General features: G+C 40.7%; 1 protein-coding gene across 4 annotated transcripts in view; it reads right to left on the bottom strand.

Annotated features, from left to right (window-relative positions):
- LOC125453846 (ras-associated and pleckstrin homology domains-containing protein 1) overlaps positions 1-27,133 on the bottom strand; it is a 199,186-nt gene that overhangs the window by 5,585 nt on the left and 166,468 nt on the right. For all 4 annotated transcript variants that reach the window (XM_048533878.2, XM_048533877.2, XM_048533876.2 and 1 more), the window contains 7 exons: positions 26,967-27,088; positions 24,870-24,935; positions 20,320-20,463; positions 18,263-18,373; positions 10,359-10,457; positions 6,897-7,017; positions 2,081-2,232 (listed from right to left, as the gene is read on the bottom strand). In XM_048533878.2, the coding sequence (XP_048389835.1) occupies positions 2,081-2,232; positions 6,897-7,017; positions 10,359-10,457; positions 18,263-18,373; positions 20,320-20,463; positions 24,870-24,935; positions 26,967-27,088 (815 nt within the window). The remainder of the gene's footprint in view (positions 1-2,080; positions 2,233-6,896; positions 7,018-10,358; positions 10,458-18,262; positions 18,374-20,319; positions 20,464-24,869; positions 24,936-26,966; positions 27,089-27,133) is intronic.

Raw genomic sequence — 27,133 nt, forward strand, 5'->3', positions numbered from 1 at the left:
GAAGCATCTCCCTGCAGGGCAGTGAAAATGCATGGAAAGGCTTTTGAGGTTAGGTTAGTCCTTGAGTCCTTGAGCTTGCTACAACATTTACTAAGATCATGGCTGATCTGATTGTGTACTCAACAACGCTGTCCTGTTACGTGCACACCTTTTCATTCCCTTGTCAATACAAATTAAAGGTGAAGTTCCTCATTCCTGGGAGCTGTTTCAGCTGTTTCAACAATACTTATCAGTCAGTATCGACTTTTATCTCGAATTGTACCCACCCCCACCACTATTTTGTTCATATTCTTAGCTTCTGAGCTGTATCCTCAGATACAACAGTTTGATAATTTGAAGTTAGATATAAACTGATTCAAACTCACTCACATAAGTGATCTCAGGTTCGCAAAACTTGACTTTTCCATGCCATAAAGTCTCTGCAAGTATCCCATGCTTTTCCTACATGTTAGCCAATTTCCTGTCCATTCTCAGGATTTATTCTGAATTTCTACCCTATTTAATTTCAACTGGAGCTTTTTGAATCAAGTCTATCGCACGGCAACAAACTGTCTAACTGTGGTAAGAAGTACTGTAACAAACTGTAATAGCGCTGTAGCCCAATAGTTTTGCAACAAGCAGATTCTAAGATGCAAAGTAAACACAAGTATAATAGCAGCACAGATACTTCTAAAATACATTTTTTCCCATAATTCCAATTTCTTGAAAGGACATCACACCTAAACATAAGATGCATTTAATTCTCACTAGCTGAAGAACAGTTAACAGAAGTCATAATACCAACTACAACTCAAATTCAGCTGCTGAAGGAAAGAACAGTGAGAATAATATCAACTGAATTGTTTGCCAAGTACAGACGAGTCACAAGAGTGGAGAATTTCCTCTAGCTGTAGCAGAGACTAAAAGGATCAGAAAGGAAGAGTCTGAACAGAATGGCAGGAATATCCTAAATCTAAACCACTCAAGTTGACTCAGTGATTTTTTTTCTGAAGAAGGGTCTCGACCCAAAACGTCAACTTTCCTGCTCCTATGATGCTGCTTGGCCTGCTGTGTTCATCCAGCTTCACACAGTGTTTACTCAAGTTGACTACATGCTGAGTCAGCAAAATGGCAACGGTGATAATATCTACAAAGCTGTGACTTCATTAGTCCATCTTGTCCAATTGAATAAAGATAAGACCATAAGATGGAGGGACAGAAATGAGCCATTCGGCCAATTACATCTGCTTCACCATTCAATCTGATAATCAACTCTACTTTCCTGTTTCCTGAATTGTATTCCCAACTCTGAATACAATTAACAACCTAGTCTTGATAGCCCTCTGTGGTAAAGAATTCCACAAATTCACTCTTCTCAGACAGAAGAAATTCCACCTCATCTGTGTCTTAAATAGAAAATTTCTTACTCAGATTATACCCACTGGTCCTAGATTCTCCCCGCAAGAGGGAACAATCCCTTCACATCTACCCTGTCAATCTTCAAAGATCTTGGGTTTCAGTAAGGTTTCCTCTTGTTCTTCTGAACTTCAACGAGTACAAGACCACCCTACCCAATGTCTCCTCATGAGAAAATCCATACTGTAAATCAACCTTATGAACTACCTTCAATGCCAGTAATACCTTTCCCTAGATAAGGGAACCAAAACTATTCACGGTGTGGTCAAACTAGTGCCTTGTATGGTTTTAGCAAGACCTTCTTGTTTTAATGCTCCATTCTCTATAAAATAAGAGGCCACAACTCCATTTGTCCTCCCAATTACATGCTCCTGTCTTACGCTAGCTTTTCACAAGTACTCCGCATATCCACCTGTGCTGAAATTTTCTACAGTCTTTCCGAGGGAAAAGACGACTCTAAAGGCAGGCTGCTGTTTGGAGCTTAATACCAGCATTACAGCAATAGTGGTCAAGTGATCACATTCCTTAATTTTAATGAGATGTTAGAACATGCCCGCCATAATATTTGCTGCAGACTATCACTCGGATGGTGATGAATGATACGAGCAAGCTCATCAGTAAGGGTAGGAGGTAAAGCTCGCTATTTTTGTTTGTGTATTTAGTGGGTAGAATTTTTTCCTCTTACCTTGGAGTGCTGCTGTTGCTCCTCCAGTTGTGTGCCTCTTTTCCAAGCCTCTGAAAAAATGGAGCTGACAATACTTTGGGAGCGAACATGACCTGTAGACTGTAAGTCAGAAACGCCACTATCTGACTGGTTCGAATGGTTTGAATGGGATTCTGCGCAAACAAAGCAAGTGAAATTGAAGCGCATGCAAAGTATGGGTCTATCAAAGCCCGGTACAAAATGCTTTAAATTTTAGATAACACGTGCTTTAAATCTGAAACAATAAAATACTGAAAATACACAACTCAGTTATCATTTTAGGTAAAGATTCTTTGGATTATGAATTTTCATAAGTGGTATTCCTTTTCAGCATTAAATTCCATTTTGAAATTTACTTTGTGCTTTTCAAAGTACTTGCAACTAAACCTAACAAAAATAAAATTATAGAACTCCCATTTCTTTCTGACTTTGTATATCAAATATAACTGCAATGTTTCTGAATCTGTGACTACAGCAAAACAATGGCAACACCTTTTCTCTCATTTCCTCTTACTTTTGCCACCCACGGTAAAGCCCCTCCATAGAAACAAGCCACAGTAGTAGAAAACGTATAAATTCAGTAAATCAAGCCTGTTTGCCATTTTCCAATCTAATCAGACTACAGACAAGTCAAGGAATCTTTTAAAAATTAAAAGCATGCCTCAGCTTTTTCACTAGAATCACATTCCCTACAGTGCCGAAGGAAACCAGCCTATAAAGTCTGCACCATTTCACTGAAGAGGATTCTGCCTGATGGAAGAGGGTGGACGAGAGTATAACTGGGGTGGGAGGGATCATTAATGATGTTGATTGCTTTCCCAAGACAGCAGAAAGATGGAGTCAACGGAAGGCAGGCTGGGTTGCATAATGGACTGTGTTGTGTTCACGGCTCTAGTTTCTTGTGGTCTTGAGTATAACAGTTGCCATACCACTCTGTGATGCATCCAGATAGGGTAATTTCTATGGTCCATCTGTAAAAGTTGGAAAGAGTCCTTCTGGACATGCCAAATTTCCTTTGCTTCCTGAGGAAGCAGAGACATTGTTACGTTTTCTTAAGCATCACAGTGTCGTGGGTGGACCAGGGCAGATTGTTGGCGATCACCACTCCCTCGAACTTGACACTTTCAACCATCTTCATGTCAGCGCTATTGATGCTGACAGGGGTGTGCTCTCCACTTCACTTGCTGGAGTCAATGACCAGCTTGTTTGTTTTGCCGATGTTGATGGAGAGACTGTCTTTACAGCAAGTCGCTAAGCACTTATGTTTAACGTATTCTGTATGGTCTTCGTTTGAGATCCAACCTAGAATGGTGGTGTCGTTAGCAAACTTGTAAATGGAGTTGGGGAGGAATTTGGCAACACAGTTATGAATGTATAAGGAGCACAGTAGGGGATTGAGTACACAGCCTTGCGGGGCACCAGGGTTGAGGATTATTGGGGAGGAGTTGTCGCCTATTCTTAATGATTGTGGTCTGTGGGTTGGGAAGTCCAGGGTCAAGTTACCTGGGGGGAGGTACCTCGGTCTCAGAATTTAGAGATGAGTTTGTTTGGAAACATGTTGAAGGTGGAACTGTAGTCAATAAATAGGAGCCTGACGTAGATATCTTGTTATCCAGGTGTTCCAGGGATGAATATAGGGCCAGTGAGGTAGCATCTGCTGGTGACGTGTTGTGCGAGTATGCAAAGTGCAAAGGATCAAGGCAATTTGGTAGGCTGGAACTGATGTAAGTCATGACTAACCTCTCGAAGCACTTCATAATTATGGAGGTTAGAGCCACTGGATCATAGTCGTTGAGGCATGCTGCATGATTCTTCTTTGGCACCAGGATGGCAGTAGTCTTCTGGAAGCGAATGGGGACTTCAGATCATAGTAAGGGGAGATTAAAGATGTCTGTGAATATTCCTGCCAGCTGCTCCGCACTGGATTTGAGTGCATAGCCAGGAACTCGATCCGGACTTGTTGCTGTGCTTGGGTTCACTCTCAAGAAGGCTGAATGAATGTCTGCAGCAGTGACTGTGAGTACAGGAGACGTTGATTCACTGATCTCCTGTTCAAAGCAAGCATAAAATGCATCAAGCTCATCAGGTAGGGATATTCTGTTGAGGTTGGTTGGCTCGCCGAGCTGGTTTGTTGTTTTGCAGACGTTTTGTTACTATGCTGGGTAACATCCTCAGTGCAGCCTCCAATGACGCGATGGGTTTTCCCACCTGGTTTTTAAACTCTGGAGTCCGTTCAGCTGGATTGCCTCACTTCTGGTTTTCCTTCGTATATGGGATCGAGTACTATGTGTTTGTTAATAGCATGCTTTGTGGAATGCCAGGCTTCTAGGAATTCCTGCGCCTGTCTCTGCTTAGTTTGTCCCAGTCAAACTGGTGGTTCTCCTTGTCCACGTGGATTGAGAAGTGAGTGAGTATCGGTCGTGTCTTTTCGTAACCATTTGGTGTTCGTGTACCCTGGTTAGTTTCTTCTGGTTGTCCGATTTGGTGTTTTTCCAGTCTCTGCAGGGGATCTTATAGATGACATAGGTCCTGTCTGTGGCGGTGAGTGGGTCTTTAGTTTGGGTGAGCAGTTGTTCTAAGGTTGATGTGGGCTTGTGTGCCTCTGATGCCCAGCGGTCATAGGAGTCTTGTGGTTAGCGCCAATGTGTTCCTGATGTAGGGTAGCGTGATTAATGTGTTGGAGCGTGTACTATCTTCCTGATGTTGTTCATGTTGGCATCTTCTGACCCAGTTTTTTGGATATCAACTATCCTTGAAAACCTGGAAGAGGTATTCTTCTTCCTCTTGGCATTGTACTGTTTGTTGCCCGCAATTCTGTTCAACTTTGCTTTGTAGCTGTTATGTCACGTGAGCCTTGCCACAAACGATGGGTGTCCTCATAGTTGATTTGCATCTCAAGCTTAGTTTGGTATTGCCCCTTGGCATCTCTGATGGCCTTTCACAGGTCATACTGGATTTCCTGTAGAGGTCAAGGTTGCCCAACGTGTACACCTCAGACCTAGGCACCAGCAGGATTTCTTGGTGCCTCCATGCCAAATACTTGCCACACGCAGAATATAAAGCTATTTAATCACCTTAATCCATACATCAAGGATCAAGGACCTACATCCTGCCAAATCATTTAACTAGTTTCGAATTTGTAAACATATGAGAAAAAGCTTGCATTCACAATTTTAATTTCACTGGTGATATGGGTATATCTACATCAAATGTACTGTAGTAGCTTGAGGCAGCAGTTCACCACTGCCTTCTCAAGGGTAATTAGGGATGAGCAATAAATGTTAGCCCAGCCAATGAAGTCAACGTTCCTTGAATTAAAAATATACAGCTAGTGATTATGAAGGAAATTCAATTTTGTCATTTATTTCAAGAGGCGTGGAATATAAAGTAGGGATGTTTTGCTACTGTAATATAGGAAATTGCTAAGATCACATCTAGAGTACTTTGTGCAATCTGGTCTATAAATTAAGAAGGAAGATAATTGCACATAAGCAGTTCGAAGGGTTTATCTTATGACAAAAGGCTAGTTGGTTCTGTATCCGTTTAAGCTGAGAAGAATGAAGGATGAAGGATGATCTTTTCCCTCCTTGCAAAAAGTCAAACCAGGAGACATAATTTAAAAATAGGGGGACTCCATTTAATAGATGAGGAAAAGCTTTGTTCTCTCAGAGGATCGTAAGTTCTTCCCCTCAAGCGTAGTGAAAGCAGGGTCACTGAGCACATTGTAAGACAAGATTGTCACACATCACTGAAGTATTTGTGCTAAAAAAAATATCAAGCACTGCCAGTCATCAGGAAAGTTAAAACTATTATCCAAAAAAAGTCTCCAATTTACTTGTCGGGTAAATAGATTCTAAATCACAGGTAGAGAACTATAAACTACTGATATATAACTCTACTAGTTAAAACTCTTAAATCCCTTATAAAATCTTCTTCCCACACCTAGAAAAAGGCAAGACAATGAAACACTGGTGTTACTGGTGGAGGGAAAAAACAGGGAAAGACGTTCAATGGCTCCAGTCCACACAGTTCATAGAGATGAACCTTTTGCTTGCCAGAATTTTCTGTTCTTCAATTTCTCTTCTCCACGTTCTTTTTGTTTCTTCACTGGAGGCAGAAGCGATTGGTATACTGACAGCAACGTCTTTTACTTACTGGTTAAAGACAACTGCTTACTAGTGAGGTAAAAAAACTGATTTTCTTTAGGCGTTAGGCAGTTTACTGGAGAGAAAGACACCCCATCTGCTATATAGTGGTTCGAAGTCTTCTGCCAGTATTCTTCAGACCTACACAGCTATTCAACTACTCAGAAGCCAATCAGATAATTGTTGTCAGGCTGATGGCCTTTGGCATTCAAATTAGTCACAATGCACAAACCAAATCAACAACTTGTTGCCAGTCTTAATTAGTATTGGGCAATAAATGCTGGCAGAGCCAGCAAAGCCCATCACCTGAATGGATTTTTAAAGAAGGTGCCAGACATTTCTGATTAGCATCTGTAGCTCTTGAGTGGGTACATAACCAATGTTCACCATGCCTTAAACAAATGTGTTCTGCATTTATTAGGATTCAATTTTTATTTCCCTTAATTCTTCTACTCATGCTTAATATAGGGCAGCAAGAGGACCAGCTGGAATGTTCTGCTTACATTTGAGCGTAAATAGGTTCCTGGGTGTCAACTGCTGCCTGCATGTCTATACCTCAACTGGAATTCAATTATTTTGAAACAGAGGTAATGGGAAGATGTAGAAAATTGGCATCGGTGGGAAGGGGACAAAAATAAAACTGGTCAGTTTACCTGGCAAACTGGAAGAACTAGACCCAGATTTCATACTGGCACTGGATAAGGATGACCATTCATACGCTGCTTCAGCTCGTTTCACAGCATCGTGGTAGTTGTCATATAGTTGTTTCCCGTACTGGTTAACAAAGATAAAAATGGGATTACTTAATTATCATTTCTATATATTGAGAGGAAATAAAGACCATTATAACAGTGGTAACGTATGATGAACAGCTAAGGATCCTGGGATTGTACTCATTAGAGTTTAGAAGGTTGAGGGGAGATCTAATAGAAACTTACAAGATAATACATGGTTTAGAAGGGGTGGACGCTAGGAAGTTGTTTCCGTTAGGCGGGCAGACTAGGACCCCTGGGCACAGCCTTAAAATTAGAGGGGGTAAATTTAAAACTGAAATGAGATGACATTTCTTCAACCAGAGAGTGGTGGGCTTGTGCAATTCATTGCCACAGGGTACAGTGGAGGCCGGGATGTTGGATACCTTCAAAGTAGAGATCAACAAATTCTTGATCTCAGAAGGAATCAAGGGCTACGGGGAGAGTGCAGGGAAGTGGAGTTGAAATGCCCATAAGCCATGATTTAAATGGCGGAGTGGACTTGATGGGCCGAATAGCCTTACTTCCACTCCTATATCTTATGGTAACTCACAGTTTTAATGGATCACTGAGATTGTTTGGCGCAGTCTTACTACAATTAAAGAGGGTCTTGTTGAGGTCACACTGACAGCAGCGTGTAAATGTTTGGCCTTATCTGGGGAAGGATATGTTGCACTTCTGGGTGATAGCAAGAACTGCAGATGCTGGAGTCAGAGTCATTACAGTGTGGAACTAGAGGATCATAGCTCCTCTCATGCTGCCTGACCTGCTGTGTTCTCCAGCTCCACACTATGTTGCACTTCCTCCAGGTAAACAAAGGTTCATTGGATCAGTGCCTGGGATGATGTTATTGTTCAATGAGGAAAGGCTGTATAGATTATGCTGATGATTAACCCTGAAGTTCAGAATAATGAAAGGTGCCCTTATTGAAACACATATACTTAAGGAGTTACATAGGATGCTTCCTCTGGCTGAAACTTCTGCAAGAAAATCAGTCTCAAATTGAGGCCAGATGGCTTAATCCTGCCCCTATTTCTTATGTTTTTATCTAATAAAAGGATTAGTTATTTAGGGCTGAGCGAAGGAGAAATAGTTCACTCAAAAGAGGAATCTTTCGAATTCTCTACTGCAGAAATCTGTAAATTTGGAGATATTCTCAGTACATCCAACACAAGTATTCAAAAATCAATTGATATTCAAAAGATATCAGGGAAAATGAATAGGGGACAACAAAGTGTGGAGCTGGATGAACACAGCAGGCTAAGCAGCATCCCAGGAGCACAAAAGCTGACGTTTCGGGCCTGGATCCAGCTCCACACTTTGTTGTCTTGGATTCTCCAGCATCTGCAGTTCCCATTATCACAGGGAAAATGAATACGCTTGTTTGGCAGTACTGAACTTGAATATTGCTGATAAAAGACATTTTGTTGAAGTTACTTAATTTGCATTCATCAGGACAATTTTCAAAAATACCAATTCAAATGGGTTGGGGAACCAATATTTACATTGCACATTGTACCAATGACAAGATACAAATGGACTCCAGTTGGTATAAGTAGTGCCATGAGAAGTACCAGTTAATGATGTTTGATGGTTAACAGCCAGGCTTTGTTTAAATTTAAAACCAGACAGGTTGACTCTGATTGGTCAAGGCTTGCCAAAGAAATAAAACAGCTGTCACCTATTTTGTTAAGTTGAAACAGGTGCAGTGCATGTTCAGGATTATTTCTGTCTGCAAAGAACAGGCCCTTTGCATTTTATATGCAGTGACCACACAAAGTTTGACTGGCATTCTTAAATTGTTTGCCATTTATTTCTTCATGCACTTAAGATTATCCAGCAAATGTTGTCCAGTTTCAGAATCATATCCGATATTGGACAAGGTATTGTACTCTTTGCAAATATGGCCTGGTTAGATATGGTCAGTATCTTGCTTGTTGCAAACAAAGGGGAATGCTATGCAATCCTGATGTGTATATTGACCAATGGAGGTAGGGTTTGCTGTACATAGTAGTAGACAACTCCTTCTCAACAATGCTGCTGAGGAAAGGGAGCATATTTAAAGTAACTACACTCTGGGAAAAATTCCACTGAAGACAATTCTCCTTAACGTACCAAATTTTCAACTGCAAAGAGTGTTAGGATCACAGAATTAAAAGGGGATGTGGCCCAAGTACTTTTGAAACAAAGAGTGAGTTGGGAAACAATAGATTAGCAATAGAAGGTCGACGAGGGGAATATGGTTTGGGTACACAATAGAAGCATTCCACGATGGGGAAGGGAACTTAAGTTTAATAGCTGAAAAATATTATAACAAATTTCAGGTTTCCAGTACAACAGAGATATGTATGTATAGAAAGTGAGACAACTGGAGAAAAGAAAGAAACAAGGGGCAAAGATAGTGTATTCAAAAAGATTACCAGTTGCATAAGAGGGAACATTACTGTCTTAATATATTGAAAGTGCAATCAAAGGGGGCGGGGGGGTGAACTTCTTATAGAGATGGAAGGTATTGCTAAGGCAAGAACTAAGAACTTTGTGTCTGGCTTCAGAGAAGGGGAAACTACCACAATAAGTGATGTTCAAAGAAGATAAGTCACCTCTTTCAGATGGGATACATCCTAACTTTGTATGAGAAATAAACTTGGTTGTGTTGTTGACATTATGCATATGAAGACTTTAACAAGGTGTTTATTAATATCTCATTATTAACTTGATACAAAGTTGAACCCAAGAGATCAAAGGGGATCTGGCAGCCTGGATACAAAACTACCAAGAGACAGAAAACAGTATTGGCAAACATTATTTTTCATACTCAAGAGGGGTATATAGTGGCATGTCTGATGTTAGTAAAAGGGTAACTGTTTCTTTATTTTTCAGTCACCTGTACATGAAGATACTGTTTCAAAGTCTGCAATTGACATAAAATATGAAAATATAGTCAAGTGAAGAGGATTGAGCAGACCTTAGGACATAGGGTGGTAGAGTGGGCAAACACGGGCAGATTACTTTAACACAGCTGTATACAGTGATCCATTTCGCAAGGAGAGATAATATTAAATAAGTTGCACAATTTTGAAAGCAGTACTGAATCAGGGAGACCCAGAGATTCTGAATACACTGAAGGCTATTGGGACAAAAAAAAAACAGGAATGTGGGATTAATTAGACAGGTTTTTCAAAGAGCTGTCGCGGATACTTTAATTGCTGCATGTTCAAAGCCTAATAAAGACAGTGCTCAGAAACAGCATTTTCTCACGTTGGTCTCAACTATTTTCCGAGGTAAAGCACAGGCTACTGACTGATTATCCTTGGGCGGAGCTAAAAGTTTAAAGTATGACCTCCAACAACAATAGCTGGTTACCTTGGCAATGCGAATGCCATTCACCCACTGGTGAAGAGTTCTGATATCATCACAGCAAAGATACTTGATGTACTGAGATTTCTTCTGGATCTGAGGGTGCTGTAGAAATACAACAAATGGGGAAAAGAAATTGGCACAAGATTGGCATCTGTGTTCAAAACATTCTCTCTAATAGAAGACTGTGGTCAAACTGGAAATGGAAACATCAAGTTTGAATTGGAAAATGTTTCTCATGGTAAATTTGACTATAGATAGTTATTCAAAGAGGTATAGAGATGTACAGCACGAAAACAGACACTTCAGTTCAACTTGTCCATGTTGACCAAATATCCTGTAGTAACCTAGGCCCATTTGCCAGCATTTGGCCCATATTCCCCTAACCCCTTCTCCTATTTGTATAAATGTTGTAATTGTACCCACCTCTACCACTTCCTCTGGTACCCGTTGCATGAAAAAGTTGCACCTTAGGTCTCTTTTAAATCTTTCCCCTCCTAACCGAAACCCACACCCTTTATTTTTGGAATCCTTTACCCTGAGGAAAAGACTTTGCCTATTCATCCTATCCATGCCCCTCATGATTTTATAAACCTCTATAAAAGGTCAGCCTCCCCTCCAGGGGAAAATAACCCCAGCCCATTCACCCTCTTCCTATAGGTCAAACCGTCCAAATATTGGCAACATCCTTAAATCTTGTCTGAACTCTGTCAAGTTTAACAACACCTTAGGGAGACCAGAATTAAATGCAGTCTTCCAAAGGTGGCCTAACCAATGTCCTGTACACCTGCACAAAATACAATGTCAACAAGCAACTCCTGCAAGTACTTGCACTCCTTTCTTCATGTTTTATTCATGAATTGTGTTAATAATTGCTCACTTCAAACTCCGACAATGACAGATTTTGAAGCATGGAAGACAGGAAGCCTGCCAAAAGGGCAGTAGAATAGTTGAGTCTGGAGGGAAAAGACATGATTGTAAGTTTCAGCAGCAAACTGACAGTGGCAGAGGTAGGGACAAGAAATATTGTATGAGTGCATGTGAGCAATAAGTGGTAATGAAGAGTATATGACATATCACCTCAAATTAAAATGGGATACCAAGATTGCAAAGTTTGCTTCAGCTTGAGATAGTGTCCAGTTTTGGGAATGGGCTTTGTTTACTGAAGATTTCTCAAAACTTAGTTAAGGGAATTGCTGCACATCCAATACAAAATATCAGTTTAGTCAAATGACAAGGAGTCAAAGGATGAAGTGGTAGAGAGTTACAGCAGGGTATTGGTAACTCATGTGAGTAATCTGACATTGACCAAATGCACAATGTCACCACGAGGCAGAATGGAGATGAGAAGGAAGGAAGGCGCAGAGAATATATTCTTGGAGGTCACCAGAAATGACAGCAAGTGAGGTGGATGAAAAGATACCGGAAATGCTCTGATTAAGACTAGACAATATTGTAAGGATGAGTACCAGGCCTTCAGCTTTTTCAAAAAAAATTTGCTTGCAGGCTATCAATGTTATTGGCCAGACTAATATTTTATTGAGTATCCATAATTGCTTTGAATGAGGCAGGGGTGAGCTGCCTTCTTGAATCACTGCAGTCCATTGGGCGCAGGTACTTCCACAGTACTGTTAGGAAAGAAATTCCAGAACATTCATGTACTGACAGTGAAGGAGCAACAATACAGTTTTCAGTCAGGATGGTGAAAGACTCAGAAGGGATTTTGCAGATGGTGGTGTTCCATGAATCTACCACCTCGACAGCAAGGGTAGCAGAGGTCACAGGTTTGGAAGGTACTGTCTAAAAGAGCTTTGGTGAGTTCCTGCAGCCTTGCATTTGGTTATAGATGATATTGTGCATAGTGAAGGGAATTGAAAGAGACAATGGGCCAAAGGGCCTTTATCGATGCTGTAAAAAAAACTTTATGAATCTCTAGTAAGATAAAATGGGCCAAAGGCTCTGCATCTCAGTACAACACAGCATTCAAAACAATAGAAAATTGCAAAGCATAAATATAACTGAATAAGTATGATCTTTATAGAAGCATGTTTGCAGACCTGAATCTTGAAGGGTACAGGAAAATTAGGAGAATTCCCTGGTTTTAATAAAACATCATTACAGCGTCACAAGACCTTAGTTTACTGTTGTCATTTCAAGGGCTGAGAGTTTTTCTTTCTATTCATTTTTTGTGGGATGTGGTTGTAGTTGACTGGCCAGCATTTCTTACCCATCGCTAGTACCCTTGAGAAAGTGGTGGCAAGCTGCCTTCTTCAACCACTGCAGTCCGGGGAAATTCCAGGATTTTGACCCAGTGACAGTGAAGGAATGGAGATATATTTCCAAGGCAGCATCATGAGTGACTTAGAGGTGGTGGTGTTCCCATATAGCTGCTGCCCTTGTCCTTCTAGATGGAAGTGGTTGTAGATTTGGAAGGTGTCGTCTGAGGATCTTGTGGATGGTTGATACCATTAGGCTGCAGGGTTCCCAGGCGGAATAGGCTGCAGGGTTCCCAGGCGGAATATGAGTAGTGGTATCAATGTGGACTTCACCAGTTTCAAAATCTCCCCTTCCCCCACCGCATCCCTAAACCAGCCCAGTTCGTCCCCTCCCCCCACTGCACCACACAACCAGCCCAGCTCTTCCCCTCCACCCACTACATCCCAAAACCAGTCCAACCTGTCTCTGCCTCCCTAACCTGTTCTTCCTCTCACCCATCCCTTCCTCCCACCCCAAGCCGCACCCCCATCTACCTACCTACCTCATCCCACCTCCTTGACCTGTCCGTCTTCCCTGGACTGACCTATTCCCTCCCTACCTCCCCACCTATCTTCTTTTCTCTCCATCTTCGGTCCGCCTCCCCCTCTCTCCCTATTTATTCCAGAACCCTCACCCCATCCCCCTTTCTGATGAAGGGTCTAGGCCCAAAATGTCAGCTTTTGTGCTCCTGAGATGCTGCTTGGCCTGCTGTGTTCATCCAGCCACACATTTTATTTTCCAGTATTCCATCATACTCCTGACTTGTGCCTCAGATAGCGGACAGGCTTTGAAGAGTCAGGAGATGAGTTATTCGCCACAATATTCCCAACTTCTGGCCTGCTCTTGCAGCCACTATGTTAATGTGGTGAGTCCAGTTGACTTTCTGGTCAATGGTAACCCCCAGGATGTTGATAGTGGGGGATTCAGTGACGGGAACGCCATTGAATATCAAGGGGCAGTGGTTAGATTGCTTCTTACTGGTGATGGTCATAGCCTGGCATTTGTGTGGCACGAATGCAACTTACCATTTGTCAGCCCAAGCCTGGATATTGTCTAGATCTTGTTGCATGTGAACACAGACTGTTTCAGTATCTGAGGAGTCACGAATGGTGCTGAACATTTGTGCAATCATCGACGAACATCCCCACTTATGACCTTATGAGGGAGGGAAGGTCATTGATGATGCAGCTGAAGATGGTTGGGCCTAGGACACTAACCTGAGGAACTCCTGCAGAGATGCCTTGGAGCTGAGATGACTGACCTCCCACAACCACGACCATCTTCCTATGTGTCAGGTATGACTCCAACCACCAGAGCGTTTGCCTCTTGATACCCATTGATTCCAGTTTTGGAAGGACTCCTTCATTCCATACTCCGGCCAAATGTAGCCTTGCTATCAAGGGCTGTCACTCTCACCTCACTTCTGGAATTCAGCTCTTTTGTCCATGTTTGAACCAAGGCTGTAATGAGGTCAGGAGCTGAGTGGCAGATCCCAAACTGGGCATCACTGAGCAGGTGCTGCTTGATGGCACTGTTGATGACACATTCCATCACTTTACTGATGACTGAGAGGACACTGATGGGGTGGTAATTGACCGGATTGACTTTGTCCTGCTTTTTATGCACCGGACATAACTGAGCAATTTTCCACATTGTCAGGTAGATACCAGTGTTGTAACCGCACTATAAAATTTTGGCTAGGGGAGCAGCAAGTTCTGGAGCACAAGTCTTCAGTACTATGGCCAGAATGTTGTCAGGGCCGGTAGTCTTTGCAGTAGCCAGTGTCTCCAACTGTAAATTTGAACTTCCAACCTTGACGTCACATGGACGGAATCAAATTGACTGAAGACTGATATCTGTATTGCCGGGAACCACTGGAAGCGGCTGAGATGAATCATCCACTCGGTACTTCTGGCTGAAGATTGCTGCAAATGCTTCAGCCTTATCTTTTGCACCGATGTGCTGGGATCTTCCTTCATTGAGGATGGGGATATTTGTGGAGGGGTCCAAATAGAATCACAGAATCCCTACAGTGTGCCATCTGAACCATCGGGTCTGCACCAACCCTCTGAAGACCCAGCCCAGCACCCCCCACCCTATCCTTGTAATCCTGCATTTACCATCGCTAATCTACCTAGACTGCACATTCCTAGACACTATGGCAGTTTTAGCATGGCCAATTCACCTAATCTGCACATTTTTGGACTGTGGGAGGAAAACCAGAGCACGCAGCAGAAACCGACACAGACACAGGGAGAATGTGCAAACTCCATACAAACAGCTGTCCAAGGCTGGAATTGAAACTGGATACCTGGTGCTATAAGCCAGCACTAATCACTGAGCCTCTCATTTTTTTCCCCCTCTCTCCCTTCCCTCCCCACTGTTTCACTTAGACTGTGTAGCATTGAAATATAAATGAATGTACTGCTAGGCCATTTCACAGAGTATTAAAGAGTCAACAATATAGTTGTGGGTCTGGAGTCAAATCTAGACAAAACAAGATAAAGACAGCAGATTTTATTTCCTAAAGGATATTAGTGAATCTGATAAGGTTTTTAACAACAATTGACAAGGGTTTCACGGTTACCATTAGAATAGCTTTTAATTGCAGATTTATTAATTGAATTCAAATATTACCATTTGCTATGGTGAAATTTGTATTCTGTCTCCAAAACATTTGCTGTGGCCTCTGGATTACTAGTTCAGTGACATTATCACCTTGCCACTTTTAAAGCTGCTGATGGATTTCTCAATTCAGTTCATTGACCTCCTTTTCACCAAAGATTAATATTACTTGGCTCACTTAATAAATTTCATATTAACAGTAGCTGGCTCATGAAGGAACCATTCTTTTTTATGTCCAATGGAAAACAAATTGGACTGTTTCAGGTTTGAATCCCAGACTTTGCCTGAAGGGAAATGAAAATTCAGCTCGGTTTCCAACTCCTGATTGTGTCATCTGCACACACACAAGTGTGAATGCGTGTGTATTTTATGAAAAAGTTATATACACATCAGCAGGATCAACGTAGTTCTGAAGTGACAGCAAAACACTGCAGAAGCTGGAGATCACAGTGGGTCAGATAGCATCCATGGAAACAGAGTAAGTTAACGTTTCGAGTCTAGATGACACTTCATCAAACCTCTAAGTCTAAATAAATGCCTAACCTGAAGTCAAAAAATAATATTCCACCAGCCAAATTTACTGCCAAACTGCAGTTCTCTTTGGGAAGTGAGATGTTTTGAAACAAGGATAGAGGATTCGGGTGCAATGGAAGGTGTTCGTGAAGAAACCCACATCTGGACCACCAGTAAAAAGATTCCCAAAGATTCAGTCATACAGGATGGAAACAGACTCTCGGCCCAACATGTTCACACTGACCAGACTTCCCAATCTGATCTAGTCCCATTAAGCATTGTTTGGCTCATGCCCCTCTAAACCCTTCCTGTTCATATACCCATCCAGATGTCTTTTAAATGTTGTAATTGTACCCGCCTCTACCATGTCCTCTGGCAGCTAACTGATGCAAGCACCACCCTGTGTGAAAAGGTTCTACCTCAGGTCCCTTTTAAATCTTTCCCCTCTCACCCTAAACCTATATTCTCCAGTTATAGACTCTTCCCCAACCTAGGAAAAATTCATCTAATCCATGTCCTTCATGATTTTATAAACCTCTATTAAGGCCACCCCCCCCGCCCACAAAACCTCCGATGCTCCAGGGAAGAACGCCCCACCCTATTCAGCCTCTCCTTATAACTCAAACATTCCAGTCCTGACAACATTCTCGTACATTTGTTCTGCATCGAGTTTAAAAATATCCTTCCTATAGAAAGGCAACCAGAATAGTACGCAGTATTCTAGAACTGGCCTCACTAACATCCTACACAGTCTCAACATGATGTCCCAACTCCTATACTCCATGTTCTAACCAATGAAGGCAAGCGTGCCAAATGCTTTCTTCACCATCCTCTCTACCTGTGACTCTCAAGGAACTATAACACCTGCGACCATAGGTCTCTTTGTTTGGCAATAATCGCAGGAGCCTACCATCAAGAGCGTAAGTCCTGCCCTGTTTTGCCTTACCAAATACAACACCTCACATTTACCCAAATTAAACTCCATCTGCCACTCCTCAATCTAATCAAGGCTCCGTTGTACTTGAGATAATCTTCACTGTCCACTACATCACCTATTTTAGTGTCATCTGCAAACTTACTAACCATACCTCCTATATTCACATCCAAATTACTCACATACATGATGAAAAGCAGTGGACAACATTGATCCTTGTGGTACACTGCTGGTCGAAGTTAATTTGTTTTTTTCTGACTGACGTCTAGCTGTGAACAGTGCTAAACCAACGGGTTCAACAGCTATCTCACCCCTTTCCAGGAAGCTATTCTGCACAGACATTGTCCATTAAGTGTTTTGTCCTGATCTTTGACAGGGTATTGGTTCATGTGACTAATATAGTTCAGCCAAATGTAAACAAGTTTTCCCACAGTTGTTCCAAAAATTCTAAACAGCAAAAACTATGTTTTTATTCAAAGGAAGGATTTAAGGCCAATCTGACTCCTGATTGACCCTCTAATCTGCAGGAAATTCTTCTATATCTCTGGGGAAATTTGTAAAGAGTAAAACAAGTAAGTGATTAATATAAACCACAACCTCCATGGACAGAGGTTTTTGCACAGCTTTTTGTATTTTGACATATTACTACCTGACGTACGATTTCTCAACAAATTACTTTCCGATACCCAATAAGGTTCAATCTTCTTTAGACAAATGGCTTTGACAGCTCAGCATGTGACAGGATCACACAAGAAACACAATAAGACAACTGTATATGGAATTAAAGGCAATATGGGCAGAGGAGGCAAAAATGAAGGGTAGGGCTACAATGTTGGCTCTTACTGTAAAAGCAGTAAATGGTATTCTCCAGGGTCTGTGTAAGGGAAATTTCTAATTATTGAACGTATAAATGATCTAGACTGAAGAACAGTTTTTAAATTTACTGTGCTCCCACGATAAGGGTATGGTGCATTATGAAAGGCAATGCTTTGGCAGACAAATTGCAGAATTATTTCAACATCAGAAAATGTCAGAAATTTGGAAATGAAATCCATCATAAATGTTATACTTGAGACTAATTAGAGAAGCAGAGAGTTTTGTTTTGCTGGTACATATGTAATTCAAGCACAGCAAAAATGGACAAACAGAAACTGATTCCTCCTACTAATACTTAGGAAGTAAAGAGGAGAAAATTACATATACAACCTTTGTTACACTGCAACTGGAAGTACTGTACATATGTAGCTAGGGTGCCAGCAATTCTGATTGATGTTCACATGAAGCTGCAGATTGAAACTTAAAGCTAAACGAAGTGTTTTTGTATTGTTTCCTAAAACACTGTGAAAGAGGCAAACCCCACACTTCCAAAAGCATTGTACATCCTTATATCACTGCTTCAAATGGTCCAATAATAACCAGCAACATACTGGAGCAGAAAAGAGGAACCTTGACTTTAAAATTGGTCTCCCCATTCTCAGACATTGACATGCAGAAGGACCTTGATTGACAGGAATGGAGGAACAAACTCAAGGAGCTAATAGTCTATTCCACAATACCCTTCTAAACCAAGCACCCTTCATACCTTGAGAGCGCAGCAGTAGTCCGTGGGAGCCTTGTATTTACTGCGGTAATCCTGTCCATAATACACATTCACGTGGTCCAGTTGAATGAAACAAGCCAGGTCACGAGATGTCTGCAAAACAGAATAATGGCAGGTTAGTTAACCAGCTCTCATCCCGAAAAGAGAATGAAATGACATTTACATTATTTAAATTTAGTTGTAGGCAAGAAAGCAGTGACACTTCTTGTGTCCATATGCAGTCAATTTTAAATAGATGCTGAATGGTGGAGGCAAAATGCAGCATTTACAATCAGCTTGTTTTACATCCAGTAGCTGCTTCTTTGTCAATAAAGTTGATTTCTAACTGTGGAGTTCAACAATAATTTTCCACTCACTTCTGTGCTTCTTTCAGACTTCAGAAGGTGTATTTCTATGTGATCTTAGACTACACCTGAAACCAACTATCCACCACTGACATGCTTTGTATTCAATTGGAAGGGGTTTAAACATGTACCCATAAGAAGCTGCTTACGCTGGGTTGTCAGTGCAGGGTCCTATCCAAGCAGGATGCTGAAATATAACCAATGCCTTGGTTATATTTCTCAGCAGAGAATACAGATGAGTTTAAAGAGAAGAATGTCTCTTTACTCCCAAGTAGTATTATGATCTCTCTAGTGACCAACAGTTTAAAATAAATTTGAACTTCCAGTTAATACATTGTTAAAAAATAATGCAAGATTTCTTGTTTTGAGACTTTTTCTGTAATAAAAACAGAAGCACTGCTGAGTAAACACCCTCTCTGTCAGCAATTTAAACCACAATACAGAACTTTCCCGTTTTCTTTTAACAGACATTCTGTACTTTAAGTAGGTAGTCCTAGAACCAGTTCAGATGATTCTTAGCTTCCAAGAGTTCAGTTCTTTTCCCTTTCTTATACAGGTGGATTTTTCTGGAGACTTCACCCTCTAGTTCAAGATAGACAAATCTGCAACTTATTTTAACTCCTCCTGAATTTATTTTTTTCCAAATCCAAGCAGGAGCTCCCATCTATATTCCTGCATGGTGAACCACAAAAGCTTGGGACTTCCACCTGTTCGTTCTTGCAAACCCTTAGACCTTTCTCTCTCAAGCGCACCTCCATGGCAATAGGAGGAAAATGTGGACCTTGTATCCAGGCAGAAATGCTAATCAACTATACTGGAGACCCCAACTCTTATCCTGGAAGTAAATTAAGCCATCTGCAACCTGACATTCTTAATATTTTTGTGCCATTGTCTCTGAACATGGATTCCTTAAATCTTCTTCCAGTAAAACAATGTGAGATCCCTTTAATCTCTAAATCAAACCACTCATGCTGGTTGGTAGACTGCAGCTCAGATCACTTTACCCCCTTTAGTTTACTTTAAAAACACAATGCTGAAACATAACAATCTTTTAAACATAATGATTGGATCAGCAGCATGCATGTCTCTTATGAACTTCGCAGCACTGACAAACTCCATCCAACAAATGGTCTCAAGAGTGAAGTTACAATCTGGTGCAACATCAAAACAACAAAGTCCCAGGTTTGACTTACAACTGTTTGACAGCCATATCATCTGTGAACCCAGGTTTAAATTCCACCTTGGCGTATAGTGGAATTTGAATTCAATAAAAATCTGGAATTAACAGTCTAATGATGACCATGAATCAATCTATTGCTGATTGTCATAAAAATCCATTTAATTTGTTCATATCCTTTAGGAAAGTAAATCTGCCAATCTTACCTGGAATTGTGTACCTGCGACTCCAGACCCACAAACATTTTAAATGAATCTTCTGCCCATGGCACACAATGTCTGATATAATTATTAGATCAAATGATTACATTGTTGTCAATACATCCAATGCTTTGGATATCAAGAATTGATAGTTCACAGTCATGAAGAACATCACAAAATAAGACTTGGGGCATGGCAGAGGTCACTCCAGTATTTTCAAAAGTATTGTCAGAAGCAATTAAATCTTCTGCCAAACAGTTGCAGAATTACTGTCGCTGTCACGATTCATTTAATACACAAGCGCCTTTTAAACCATACCTTTGTCTTGCCCTTAGGGACATAATATATTCCAGAAGCTCTGAGGAGGAAATAGCGCTTCTTCCAGGATTTCTTGCCATCCTCCTTCAGCCAAAGCAATCCCTCAATCTCTGGAACAGTCACAGAACTTCCACAGAAAAATTCCTGCAGCATAAACACAGAACATAGTACTTAATTTACAGACAGCAACTGAAAGGTATTGAGTTAATTGGCCTGAGCTGCTAGAACTAATTAGATCAAGCAGGTAGGAAAAAGCACACCTTGTAATTTAATGTTTGCTTATTCTGAAAGCAGAGTGGAAAGGAAAGCAGAAAATTGGACAGCAGATCATATTTTCTGCAGATGCATCTACTAACTCTGTAACTTGGTGAAAAGTCTACAAATTCTAGTAAGCAATTGTTAATAACATGCAGCTAACTTACATTTTCTGGTCCATTATTTATTATTCTTAGTTTTTATCCTGGTACCACTCCCAGACTAGCAGTTCCACTGAATCTAGCCATATGTACAGCAAACTCTGATAGGGCGCTACTCAATTTTCCCTGGGAAATTTTGCCTAGATAGACCCACAATGTGCCACAATGAAACCCTCTCCACATTTTTCAACCTAAACTTTTGCAGCAGTTTTTGACTGTCTAACAGCACAACTTAGAGTGATATTCTATTCAAGTCCTTGAATTGTGCCATTGCAGAACCTGGCAACGTGTTACGGGTCACTGATTTAAATCAGAAATGCCATCCAAGAAGAATAATTATTTTTCCAAAGTTTAAAACAAGCCTATATTTCAGAATCTTGATTAGTCAATAGGGCAAACTGCCAAGACACCCAGATGAATATTAACACTTGGAGCTGCTCCAGGATACCTAAACACCCCAAAGCTGATAACACCACTTGCCAGGAAGATAAAACTCAATTCCCTGATGAAAGTCCATCTTTGAAAGACATTTTAAAATAAAATATTTTACTTTTAGATTTAGTATTCTTTAAAATGCATTTATTAAAGTTTATATTTCACAATTATTTAATCAATATTAAACAGAATATATAATTAAACTTTTCATGGTCTTGCACTCATCTCAGATAGGAGCTCCATATAAAAGCTTTTTTTATAAAACCTTCCAAGAAAACATTTTTCAGAATCTCTGAAGACTGGCTGTGTGAACTAACACCAGCAGGATCCTAAATATAGTGCATGCGTTGGCATACAGGAGGTGTCTACGCCACACACAAAATTCATTGTTTCATTTTCTCATTTTAACTACATTCGTATTGATGGTACGAATCAGCAGAAGCCTGTTGATGGTATGACATGTCAGCTAGCTAGAACCTGGGGCTCAACAGTTGGCTTTAATGTTCCTAGGCTCATCCATCTTGGTCACTATTCACTGACATCTCACAAGAAAGTTGGTATTAGGAAGTTAGGCAAAGATCGATTCTGGTTTGACTTAGTTATGATAACCTAGATGCACAAACAGAACAACAAAGTGTTACAGCTCTCATTGATTTATCATTATTTTTATTCAATTCTATTACCAATTATGGTTTGGAGCTGTGAACTCAGAACTTTGAGCTAAAGAGGACTTTTGGCCAAAGCTAACTGCTTGTGTTAAAAGAAAAACAGGCAAAACAATTTTCTGAAGAAGGGTCCCAACCTGAAACATCAAGCTTTCCTGCTCCTCTGATGCTGCTTGGCCTGCTGTGTTCATCCAGCTTCGCACCATGTTGTCTCAAATTGTCCTGCATTGGCAGTTCCTATTATCTCTCCCAAACAAGCTCTTGTTCATTTGTGAAGCCAAGCCAAGAAATTAACTGCAGGTTGGTTCTAATCAAAAGGTTCTGCAGACACTTTGTTATGTTCAAACAGATGACAATTAACGAGGTCAGTCCCTGGAAATTGGTTGAATGGTAACTGGGACCTCATGGAAAAGAAAGTCAGTCTGCCAGGGAGTAGTCAGAGTTTGAATTGGGTTTTGGATTGTGTTTTCTGTGTAAAGGAATCTGCTGTTGACAGTACAGCATGAAGAGTTGAAAGCTCCCTGCCTAACCTCCCTTGCCTACCCTGGGAAGCTCAGAGAATAGAAGATCAAGTTTAAGTATTACTGCCTTTGTCTGAGTGAACTGAAAAGTGACCCTGATGAATATCTTCAAAACAAAAAGCAAATTAAGAAACCATCATCTATGCCTGTGGAACAACACTGTGAAAACCACAAAGTAATTTGGCCAAGATAATAAAATGTGAGGCTGGATGAACACAGCAGGCCAAGCAGCATCTCAGGAGCACATAAGCTGATGTTTCGGGCCTAGACCCTTCTCTGATGAAGGGTCTAGGCCCGAAACATCAGCTTTTGTGCTCCTGAGATGCTGCCTGGCCTGCTGTGTTCATCCAGCCTCACATTTTATTATCATGGATTCTCCAGCATCTGCAGTTCCCATTATCTCTGAAGTAATTTGGCCAGTTTTGTTGCTTTCTTTCATTTATCTCATAACAATGTTTGCTTCTCTTTTGTGTAGATAAGTCTGCAAAGAAATGTTTTGAGTTCATGACATACATAAATTAGATTACTTTGTTGTTTAATTTTACACTGATGTTACTATATTGTTAATTCATTGCTAAGTCTGTTGTTTAAAGGTACAAACCAGTGTCTGGAATTGTTTGTTCACATGGGCTGGGACTGGTTCTTCAAAAGTCTATTTGGAAACTAGTGGGGCCAATTTTGAGGGCCTTAAAGATTTTAATTTCATTGTTTTGAGAATATATAAGTTAAAAATGCTGATTTAGTTTGGCTGTCTGTTTTCATGTTGTAACAATAGGAAAAATGTGAATGCATTGGATAGAGTGCAGAAGATGTTTACACAAGGTTCCAGGAATGAGCACTTCAGTTATGCAGAAAGAAGTTTGGACTTTTTCCTTTGGGGAGGAGAAGACTAAGAGAAAATTTGATACAATTTTTCAAAATCATGAAGTGTCTGGACCTAGTGGATAAGGAGAAACTGTTCCAACTTGTAGATGGATAAAGAACCAGACGGCACAGTTTTCAAGATAACAAAGTGTGAAGCTGGATGAACACAGCAGGTTAAGCAGCATCTCAGGAGCACAAAAGCTGACATTACAGGCCTAGACCCTTCATCAGAGAGGGGGATGGTGAGAGGGTTCTGGAATAAATAGGGAGGGAGGGGGAGGCAGACCGAAGATGGAGAGAAAAGAAGATCGGTGGAGAGGAGAGTATAGGTGGGGAGGTAGGGAGGGGATAGGTCAGTCCAGGGAACATGGACAGGTCAAGGAGGCGGGATGAGGTAGTAGGTAGGAAATGGAGGTGTGGCTTGAGGTGGGAGGAAGGGATGGGTGAGAGGAAGGACAGGTTAGGGTAGTGGAGACAGGCTGGGCTGGTTTTGGGATGCAGTGGGGGGAGGGTCGAGCTGGGCTGGTTTTGGCACAGTTTTCAAGTGTTTTACAAAAGAAGCAAATGTGAGGCAACCAGAAACTTTTTTCACACAGTGAGTACTTAGGGCATGAAATGCATTGCCTGGACATGTGGTAGCAGCAGGTTCAACTGGGGCATTCAACAGGATTTCAGATGATTATTTAAATATAAACAATGAGCAGAATTACAGGGAAAGAAAACGAGGGAGGCACTAAATTAAAATGCTCACGGAGCCATTTCAGATACTATGAGTTGAATGGCCTCCTTCTACACCATAACTATTCTGTGATTCTGAGCCAGATGATTATCTTTCAATAAGGGTATTCTTTAAAACTTGGTTAACACTGTTGTGAAGTTGGAAGTCAGCCACTGATGAGAAAAGCAGTTTTGAGAAGGCATGTCTCAAAATTCAAGCATAAAAGGGTTCAGTGAAGTTTTGACCTTGTCTTAGTATTGGGACCTCCACAGCTGATTTCCCAAGAAGAGAACTTTTATCCTCAGAGCTACAATACAGTTGAATTTAATTACTTGTATTAACTTCAGAATTAATTTATTTGAAGCAACCTTTTATCTTTTAAGGTCTGCAAACATAAAAACTGAATTTTATTGCAACTTGGTGTTAAAACAAGTACTTTTTTTCTTAAGTAACGAAAAAATTAAAATCCAACTTGTATTCCTCTTTGGCTCATTCCTTTCAGTTACGTCTGACATGACTCAACCCAGATTAAGGATCACAAAAAGGAGAAATCCCTTCACTCAAAAAACTTATGAACCTTTTTGGAATTCTCTACCAGACAACTGGGGATCATCAGTCTTCATTTACACTGAAGTCAGACACTGAAAAAATTTCTGGATACTAAAATGTGTGGTGAGGCACGTCCAACTCGATCCTCTGAATGGCCTACTCAGCTCCTATTTCTCGTTCCTTTAAATGAATGAGTGGTTCTGGATTTTATTTCAGAATGCTTTCACATGTCTGTTTGGCTCCTGGCCTGGGTTCCCTCTTCATGGGGCCAATTAATAAACTAAAAGCCAATGAGAAATATTCATTCTTGATTGCTAAGGCACCAAATGAGTTTCAATTACCTCAGAGAAATTTAGAGGCACAGCTTGTGTGACTAACTTACCTCGAGTAAAGCTTCCTTATTTCGGTCTCCCATCTCAAAATTCTCTCTCTTCCCCAGCAGATAATTCTGTCATAAATAAAATGCATTAGTACAGTTAAATACATATTTGATGATATATCTACTGCTTACTGCTGTATTCAGTGCAGCCTGTGATACTGTAAGCTTCAGAACTTTAATAACTGTTCACGATTGAAAGAAAAAGCAATAACTGTATGGAGTAAACTTAAGGAACAAGGACAAATTTAGACAGGAACGGAAAGCAATTAGCATACTTGGGTGAAAGAGAAGTTGAAGTTACATAAACAAAACTGTTGTAACAACTGTTTGATAACTGGTTCCTTTAAGACACAAAGACAAATGATCGCCCTGCAGAACAATTTAAGGTATTAGTTGCAGGCAGTTGTGTCTTCAAACAAACAGGCAATACCAAATGTAACAAGGAAAAGTGAAGCTACTTCTCATTAAAAAAAAGCAAGTTGCAATCTTGATAGCTGCAAAGTAGTCATTATTGTGTCTGAAAGAATTTAAAGGTTCATCAAGAATGTTGCACCATAAAATTCTATAAGATTTCAACTCCATGATTCTTCAGTAGCAGAACCTGGAAGAACAACACTGCATAAGGATCAAACCCCAGACATCCGGAGGAAGACACTGTTGGTGCAAATCATAGCTAAATTCCACCATTAATCGGGTAATATCCAAGTTACGTCGTGAGGCTTAAGTTGCTTATTTGAGGGAACTCATTTCGGTTGCTACATGCAATGAAGTTCAAGTAACTGTTTCAGCATTTGACTGACAGAGATTTCTTAGTAGATAGCTTATGGTAAATAACACACAAGTCTCATGTCCAAGCAGTTGATGTTGTCTACATGCACCCTATGGTAAAGCATTTGACAAGGTCCCTCATGGTCAGCTGGTCCAGAAGATTAAATTATATGGCATCCATAGTGAGTTGGTAAGTCGGATACAAAAGTGGCTTGATCATAGAAGACAGAGGGTAGTTGATGTGGGGCGGTTTTTCTGACTGGAGGTTTGTGACCACTGGTATTCTGCATGCATCAGTGCTGGGATCTCCATTTGCAGATGACACAAAAATTGCTGGGAGTTATGGATACTGAGGAAGGTTACCAAAAGATATAACAGAATATACAGAACAGTTGGAAAGATGGGCAGAGAAATGGCAGATGGAGTTTAATATGGACAAGTGTGAGATGATGTATTTTGGGAGGTCAAATGAAAGATGAAAGTATACAGCAAAATGACAGCATCCTTAGGAGCAGTGATTTACAGAGTGATCTTGAGGTGCAAGTCCATAGCCCTCTGAAAGTGACAAGCGGTTAAGGTAGTAAAGATGATATATGGTATGCTTGCCTTCATCAGTCAGGGCACTGAGTATAAAAGTTGGCAAGTCATGTTGCAGCAGTATAAAATCTTTAGGTAGGCCATGTTTTGAGTACAATATGCAGTTCTGGTCACCACACTATAGAAAGGATATGGAGGCTTTGATGAGCACATGTAAAAGGTTTACTTGGATGTTGCATGGATTGGAATTTATTAGCTGTAAGGACAGGCCAAACAAACTTCAATCAAACTTCGAGCATTGGAAGCTGAGGGTCAACTTGAAAGGAGGTATATAAAATTGAGCAGCATGGAGAGGGTGGATAGTGAGTGTCTTATTCCCAGGGTGGAAATGTCAAATACTTGGGGGCAAAGGTTTATGGTGAGAAGGGATAAGTTTAAAGGAGATACGTGAGGAAAGTTTTAGTTACACAGAGGCTGATAGTTGCCTGTGCTGCCAGACAAGGTGAAAGAAGCAGAGATGATAGTAACATTTAAGATGCACTTAGACACATGAACAGGCAAGGAATAGAGGGATACAGCCCATGTGCAGGCAGATGGGATAAGTTTAAAATAGAATCACAGTCAGCACAGAGATAGTTGCCCAAAGGGCCTGTTCCTGTGCTGTATTATGTTCCATGTAATCCAATTGTTTCAGACATCATTGCAGAATAAATACACGTTATCTGCAGGATTGCAAATAAGAAAGTAATTCTACACCACTGTGCAAGTCCATTGCTTGTTAGAGGTTTTACGTACCTGTGGATTTTTAAAAAGTGCATATTTCTCAATGCGTTCAGTAAACATGAGCTTGTTCTGACTATCTCGAGTCCAGTTCAGCAAGTTCTCTACCAAATTTTCATGATCTTCAAAGATTCGCTCTGAAATTAAAAGAAAATTTAAGAGTCATGAGAGGTAACTGCATT

This window comes from Stegostoma tigrinum, chromosome 7, assembly GCF_030684315.1.
Source record: "Stegostoma tigrinum isolate sSteTig4 chromosome 7, sSteTig4.hap1, whole genome shotgun sequence".
Classification (NCBI taxonomy): domain Eukaryota; kingdom Metazoa; phylum Chordata; class Chondrichthyes; order Orectolobiformes; family Stegostomatidae; genus Stegostoma; species Stegostoma tigrinum.